General features: G+C 34.2%; 1 protein-coding gene across 1 annotated transcript; it reads right to left on the reverse strand.

Annotated features, from left to right (window-relative positions):
* Positions 1–4101: 4101 nt before the first annotated feature.
* On the reverse strand, positions 4102–7538 carry LOC145578488 (EIN3-binding F-box protein 2-like). The gene is made up of 2 exons (XM_081635795.1): positions 7265–7538; positions 4102–6681 (listed from the first exon to the last, which is right to left on the reverse strand). Exons 1-2 carry the CDS (start codon positions 7287–7289, stop codon positions 4823–4825), a joined length of 1884 nt encoding a protein of 627 aa, XP_081491921.1. The 5' UTR covers positions 7290–7538; the 3' UTR covers positions 4102–4822.
* Between the last annotated feature and the right edge of the window lie 892 nt (positions 7539–8430).

Raw genomic sequence — 8430 nt, forward strand, 5'->3', positions numbered from 1 at the left:
ATACGGAGCATATAATTGCATGAGATCGGATTTGAGTTGTTACCTAAAATGGAAGGAAGAGAAGAGAAAGAAATGACGCATGCCAAAATCAGAGCAGCCATTTGTAGCCTGAATGATTTATAGTTTGTAGTAACCATTTATATCAATCTATATACTCTAATTCTTGCAAAAAAAAAAAAAAAAAAAAAAAAAAAAAAAAAAAAAAAAAGAGGAAGGTAATAAAATTGAGAGCTTCACTTGTATAAAACTGAAGGTTAATATATAAAGTGTTGCTCTTTTATTCTTTTTTTTTGCCTCATGTACTAATACTGAAAAGTAGATAGCATATAATTGTATCTTTTCTGGTTTTTAGAGGTGCACACTATAAAATACTGTACTAAAATGTTTCTTTTCACGGCACTATGTTTCACTCGTTTTCTTTCACTTTCATCTTATTTTATCACTTTTGTACCTTTACTTTCTTTAATTGATCTTGTTTACCTTTAATTTGATTATTCTATATGAATTATGACATGTTAGCTGAAGTCAAATCAGATCATTTTGAGACGAAGTTTTTGTTGGTGTTGTTGATTATGAGTGCATTCTCACTAATGCTTATGGTGAGCATGCCGACCATGTGGCTCTATCTATATGACTAAGTAAGAAATGGTATGATTGTGACACAATACTAAGCTAGGTGTATGTGCATGCAACCACATGCCGTGTGGGGGTTTTAGAGACCATATGTACCACGAGTATTATTAGGGTTACCTATAGTTTGTTAGTACGGCTTGAATCATTTGAATGTTTGATACAAGTTTTTACTACCTACGTTTAATATAGCCAATAAATATCTCACTTTTCATTACCTATAATATTTGGAAATTATGCTCTTTTCATCCCACATTACATTATCTACGCATAATATTTAGAAGTAGTTCAAGCATACATAAGAATTTGCTTTTATTCTTTTGCTATTGGCTCATCCTAATACTTCCTATATAAGATTGATGTAATCATCTACTCTAGTTTAAGAATAATAGTTTTGTACCCTCAATTTTTTTGATAGAAAATGACCTAAAATTTTGAAAAAGGTTCAATTTTTTATAACAACTTAAACAAGTGAAATTTTAAAATGGCCAACATGAAAGATTGGAAGTTAATGAGCCCAATGTTTTTCTTAGTTAGTGGGCCCAATCCTTTGTGTAGTATTTATTGAAGAGAATTGTTACCACCAGGAGAGGAGTCTTGAATTCTTGATAGTCTCTGATGAAAGAATCCAAGTGTCTTTGAAAGATAAATAGTCATCACTAGCAATATTTTATAGCAAAGGTTATTCTTTGAATCTATGTATGCTTTGATACATTAAAAAAGAACTAAAAATTTATTGAATAATTTAATGATCGAAGTCTAATTTTGACGGCAAACAAATTCATAACTTGTAAGTGTAAAAATTTAACAAAAATTTACAGGATATACCCTTTTACCACGAAAGTTAAAACCCTTCAATCTTTTACCACAATAGCCATTTTCGGCTTTTTAAATAATTAAATGCAATCAATTTCTTGTAAACATTTATTCCTTCTCAATCCGAATCTACTAACGTCGTAAAATTGAACTAAAACAAGCAAAATCAAGTTTAAAAATTAAAACTCACTTTTGAAAGTTGTTAGATATTTCAATTCACAAATCAATTTTGTTTTTGGATTGTATATGTTGAATGAATGACACATTATCTTTAGCTAAAGATGAGTGAACAGTTAAAAGGTTTTACAAGAATTTATGTTTGAAAATTAATTCATGTTGTGCTTCAAAAATACACCTATCTCATGACTTGACCTTCCTCTGCACAAACTTTAGCAATAATTGAAGGTACTAATGCCTTTGTCTCCCACTCCCCACCTTTCAATTTTTGGTTGGACATCTCTGATTTTTCACATGAAATTTCACAATTTTAATTCTCCTATACTATTTACTACACAGTAGATTTATACTTATTGCTACAAAAGTGTGAGACATTTCTCATAAATTATTTCATATCCAAAAACAAACACAATATATTCACATTTTGACTAATCCTTGTGAAGTCCAAGTTCCTGCATTCCAATTATTTGATGTACACACAATTGTGAGTTTGTGATTCATATTGTACGTCGGTATATATATATGATTTTGTGAATTAGAGACGATAGGTTAATCGTTGAGATTTGTGAATAATTATGTCACATCTCGCTTATCCTAATGGTATGTTTTTGTACATTTAGTCTGATAACATGTTAAAGGACCAACTCAATCAAAAGTTTAAGTTAATGGTTGAAACTCGGGAATATATTTTATAGTCTATCAAATTGTTCTTTTTATTTTTATTATCAATTGAGAATATGTACGTACTAACAAGAACAAAAAGAGTGACATCTGATATGTATGCCACAAGTTCAATCCCTTTCTCATTTGTAACTTGTATTACCCTAGTAGATTATCAATCGGAAAATGAAAAATCTAACAAGATTATGTAGTGTTAGATCAAACTAAAGTCTACTCAAGAGGCAAGGTCATTTTAAGCTTTACAAAGATCTTTACACAAACAATAGTTATGTTCCACCAAATTATTATTCCTACACTTGTGACTTGTTTCCTTACACTTTGAAAGATGGTAGAACATTTGCTTGTTCCATAATCCATACTTCCACGCCCATGCATCTCCATCATAGAGGGAGTCAGGGAGTATTTGAACGTTATCATACTACTATCATTGTTAACAAGTACATCTATTGTTAGGTACTAATTGTCACGTTGCGCCGACTTTTCATGCTTAAGTAATTAATACACTATAACGACATTTTATGATAATCGGAACATTATCCTTATTACTTACTCCATATTATTCATTTTGCACATGGATTAGGTTAATGATAGAATCAATAATTACATATCATTAACCACTTTTGTAAAAAAAAACGTAACATCATATTCTGATCATAATAAAATGATAACGCGTACATATGATAATAACTCCATACTCCATACATGATTATCTATATATCTTGGACCAAAGGCATCTAACAACAGTAAATCACTATAGCACCCAAAAAAATAAGAGTGTAAGGTGAGTATAACATTACAAATTCCACAATAGGAGGGGATATTATGTCACATCTCCATGTCTAAGGAATCATTAAATGTGTGATGAATGGTTAAAGTTTAATACAGTACAAAGTTATAAAAACAAATAAAGAAGATTTAGACAGTGTGATAATGTGATATGGCAACTGAAAATACACCAAAGAAAATTTACATCTATCAAAAGAATTTTTTCTTTGTCCACAGTAATTGTGTAGTCTAGTATGTTCAAATCGCAGAAAAACATACAGTATTTTGTTTATTTGACTAACTATTAGCCTTGATGAATGTTAAAACATAAAGCTTGTTAGTTAAGGTTATAGAATCTGATTCATGTCAAAACAATGAGTTAAGTTTTTGTAAATTAGATCTCTTATGTACTAAGAAAGCCAAAATTGTAGGTATTTAGTATCTAAAATGTCGTATATATAAGGGTCTGTTCTGATTGACTGAATTGAACTGAACTGAATATTTTATGAGAGAAGGAAATTAAGAACTGAATTGAACTGAAAATAATCTACGGAGAATAGACCCTTAGTTAAAAGAGTGGATTGAACAACATTATGTAAAACTATGTATAATGTCATGCATTGCTATATTTGATGATAAGACTCTAGTCTTTATGATATAGTTTGGAAATCACAAACTCAAAGCTACTATAGACCTATAGTGCAACAATCTATTAATGACAATTTTAAGGTTAAAGCATTGGTAATGACATTATTAGTATCACTTCCAAGTTCCAATTTTTAAGGTTAATATAATAAGGGGTGAAATCTTATTTGAGTTAGGAGATAATAAGAAGCCGAAATACTTTGCCTTGGGCTGAAACCAAAGGTAAGGGCCCAAATCTTATTTGGGTTAGGAGATGAGGCGCTATGCAAAGGCCAAACACTTTGCATTAATATACGTAGTATATTTTTTTTTAAAGAGCTATAAAAGCGGAAGAGGAAAGGTGGAAGATGAAAATTGGTCCAGAATTCTTTGAAACCGAGAGGGAAGCTCTAACTATTAGAGCTATCCCTTACTTTGCATTAAAAATTAGGATGTATAAATGTGTAAAGCCATAGGCTCGTACATAAGGATTCATATAGGGAACAAGAGGCAAAAATGAAGCAGAAAGCTCCAATTTTTTTTCTTTTTATTATTTTTTTGATTTTTTTTTGGTATTTTTCAAGGTTTTTTTTTTTTGTAATGAAAATAAAGTTTTAAACTAAAATAGTTGCCAACTACAGATCAAACTAAATAGGAAGAGCCATACAAAACTAAGACCTTGTACCGAAAAAACAACCTTGAATAGGTTGTCAATGGCAAAATGAGCTTTCAAACTCGTTGCCATCACCAAAGTCTATGACCAAGACTCTTCCTATTATCGCCAACAGCAACTACTAACTAGGGGAAGCCAAAGACTCCCAAACATATGAACGGCGACTCTAGCAGAAAGATATTCCTGTCCTCAGCTGCTTGAAAACTCGACTTTACCCATGACTAAGAAGCTTAACATCATCAGGCAGGTATACACTCAAAAGGGTATCAATGGTGCGTAAAAAGGAGGGTCTCCCATCTGCAGGAGACAAAATCTAAACGGGCTGCTTCTCCCGCAAAAATGACCAGGGTAATGAAATTTTTGCCAAAAGATACCCCTGGAAAACAATCGAACCTGAACTGATGTAACTGTCAAGCAACTTATCACGAGCAGAAAAACTAAAGATGGCGGTGATATTCAGCAAAGAATATCACATTTCCACATATTACCCATGAGCATATCAACACCACTGCTGCTAAGTGAATTGCAGTGTTGGAGGTTCAAACCAACCAGGCTTTTTCCCAACTGGATAAGGTACGGTAAGCTCTTGTTTGATATCCTAGAACAGCCTGATATGGAAAGAATTTGTAGGTTTAGTTGCTCTGAGCATGATAAAGCAGCAATGCCTGAATCTGTTACTGCAGAGTTTGAGACATCGAGATCATTAAGCAATGGGCAGCTATCAGAAATGACCACTAAGCTCATATCAGAAATCTTCCTGCACCCATCGAGATTGAGCTCTTTGATGGTCTCACCATGAAGTCTAGCAACAGCAAGAACAGATTCATCGGACAGGTTTATGCAGCCACTGAGGTTCAACTTAGCTAGCCCCCCCACAGAGCTCTCAAGAAGCGAGATAATACCCTCATCTGACATCCCATAGAGGCCACTCAAGTCTACCTGCCTTAGGCTTGGACACATCTTACCCAAAATACTCAAGCCAGCACTACCAAAGGCAGGGCAGTTTTTGACGGAAAGACATCGAAGGGATATGCAAGGGTATAGGAGAAGGGAACCTTGAAAGGACACATCCTTAATACCCATGCACTTGACAAGGGAAAGTGATCTGAACTTAAAGCTGCAATTGGAGAGGGCGGCAACCAAACCAGGTAGAGTAATCCTATTGCAACCTTCCAAATGCATGCTCTCTAGAGCTTCTGCTGATTTTGAGAACGCCAATAAACCATTGTCTGACATGAAGCAGCCATTGCGGAGGTAAATCTGTTTGAGGGCGGAGCAGCCCTTGGCAATGGCTTCAATACTGAAATCTGTCACTCCAAAACACGAAGAAATTGACAAGGATACCAAAGCCTTCAAACCTTGGGCATTACCCATCACCGAAAACCCTTTTTCATTCACGTTCTTGAGGTTGCTCAAAGTAAGGCTGGTGATGGACTTCCCATAGTGGCCAATGACAACAAGAGAGAAATCAGAGATGTTTAGGTTCTGAAGCTTCACTTTGGACACAATTGATGAGTTTGATGAAAACAAACTTGCAAGACCTTGATCCCCAACTAAAGGGCAGTCCTTGATGGAGATTGATTCCAGTTTGGGGCAGCCCTGAGCAATTGCTTGCATGCTGTCATTGCCTATTCTAGGACATGATTCAATTGACAAGGTTGTCAAATTCGGGCAATTTTCAGCAATAGCAATTAAACCCTTGTTGGTAATAGAAGGGCACTGGCTTAAGTCAAGCTTTTCCAATATATGGCATTCCTTCGCGACCTCAGAAAGGCCTTCATCGCCAATAGAGGAAACATTCCATAGGGACAAAGATCTTAGAGATGGACACCCACGAGCTATAGCTGAGAGACCGGCATTTGTGACACCGTGAGTAGAGTTGCTTCCCCGAATAGAAAGCTTCCCAAGTCCACCTCGAGCAGCAGTTCCAACTGCAATAGCAGCAAGTCTGATATCTGTAGCTTTCTTCCCTTCCACAGACCTCGTAAGACAGCCATCCACCTCTTTGTCCTCAGACACCATAGCTGAGTCATTGTTGCATATTTCAGCCCTGCGGATTCTGCTCAAAAGAGTAAGCCATTGCTTGGAGACGCATGCAGAGGTGCTTCTCTCTTTGCCAGCCATTCGCCTGAAGATCTCAAAGAGGCATTCCTCGGGAAGAACGTTGATGGATGATCTCTTCGCTTGCTCGGATTCCTGACCCCAGAGTACAAACGGGGCACTGATGCGTGCACGTTTGCAAGCAGAACCAAATACATCCACATTGACCATTGAGTTAGCACAGAATGCACTCTCATTGCGTAGTTCATCTTTCCCTGAAAAATGGACATAAATAGCATACATAAGCAACAGCAAATCACAAAAATATAGACATTATGCTGAAAATTGTTATCCTTCTCATTTCATATGAATTACATGATACATCCTACCTTAAAAAGCTACAAAATTCCAATTTATCGTGAAGCAAGACAGGTTTTCCTGGTATACCCAATCTATGGTTAAGTAATATTTCAACCAAATTTCAAAAACCCAATTGAAATCAAATCATCGGTTATGATCATGATCTAAGCTAATTAAAAACTTTAATCCTATACCACATTTCATTTTCCGCAATTATAAATACCCCGTTAATTTAAATAGGCGTTTGAGCATTATGCAATCTACCTTGATCAATTAATCAAAATTCATACAATAACTTCATATTTAGAAAATAAAGACTTATTGTACTACATTTAGACATATTATAATCATAATCTCTCAAAATTCACTAACTTTGATCACATTTAGACAAATTAAACTAAAACCCAATTGAAATTCCAAAATAAGAAATTAACTAGTCTATTAATCAAAAATAAATAAAAACAACTAATTAATCAAGAACAAGGTGAGAGAGCATACCACTGTAGTTAACAAGAGTCGGCATGACTGAAATTGAAGTTGAAAATCTACAAAAGAATCCAAATTGAACAGAAACCCAGAAATTATAAACAAAACCCAGAAGAGCTGAACAAGATTAACAACAAATCCAAAGCACATTACTAATTAATCAATCAAGGTGAAAAGAAGAACCCTATAGAAAGAAGTTTATAGGGAAAAAAATGGTTGATGAAAAAAATGTGAATATGAAATGAAATAATGAAATTGAAACAAGATTTATATGGGTTGGTAAGAGAGGAAAAAACTATGAAATGATCAGATACATTATGAAAGAACCCCCCTAAATGTTTTGCTATAAAATGATAATAGTTGGTCTAATACAATGTATCTAAGTGATCCTACAAAAATAAAAAATATTACCGATTCTAACGTTATTCTCCCGTCCCCACCTGACCCCACTTCTCTCTTTCATTCCACTTTTGCCTTCTAAGAAACTTGAAACCGCTTCCTACTAACCTACTGCTGGTTGGGTGGTTACGAGCGAGGTGGTAATTAGGTCGATTGGTTTGATTTACATTTTACGGGTGGTAATTGGATTATTTGATATTGATGTACTTTCTCCGGTTTTGTTTACTTGCAACACACCTCTTTGACATGTATTTTAAGGGAGATATTAGACTAGGTAAACGGATAAATTAAATCGCAAATTTTTACCACTGATAAGAAAAAAGGGATAAGTTGTTACGGTTAAAATTCCATAGCTTAATTAATTCGTACCTAGTCTAATCACCTCCTCGAAAAGCGTGATAAAAGGTGTGTTGCAACTATTAAAAAATAGAGGAAGTACATTTTAGTTAGACTAGAGCATACCCATACTTTGCACGAAATATATTATATGCGAAAGAAAATTATATAAAGTAAAATGTTAGTAGTCATTAGTATCCCTTGAACAAAAATACAAAAAAAGAAAATAATAATAATATAAAAAATTAGATGGGTAGTTTTGGTATTAATTTTTTTTTTTTTAAAAAAAAAAGTGTGATCAATAGAATTTAAGTATCGGGGATCAGGGGGATTGTGGTGAAGTAGTAATAGATTTGTTTAAGTCGATTTATTAAGTGAGCGTTGAATTTATTTAGTTTAGTTATTATGAATTTAGGTGCAATTAGTATTAGGTACTCCTGGAG

The sequence above is a fragment of the Chenopodium album genome, chromosome 14 (assembly GCF_948465745.1).
Source record: "Chenopodium album chromosome 14, dcCheAlbu1.1, whole genome shotgun sequence".
In the NCBI taxonomy this organism is placed as follows: domain Eukaryota; kingdom Viridiplantae; phylum Streptophyta; class Magnoliopsida; order Caryophyllales; family Amaranthaceae; genus Chenopodium; species Chenopodium album.

Bases quoted from the DNA above. Each gene is read 5' to 3' on its own strand.
- LOC145578488 (XM_081635795.1), bottom strand. From the start codon at position 7,289: ATGCCGACTCTTGTTAACTACAGTG. The intron at 6,682-7,264 runs GTATGCTCTCTC...TCCATTTTTCAG, and splicing joins GACTCTTGTTAACTACAGTG to GGAAAGATGAACTACGCAAT.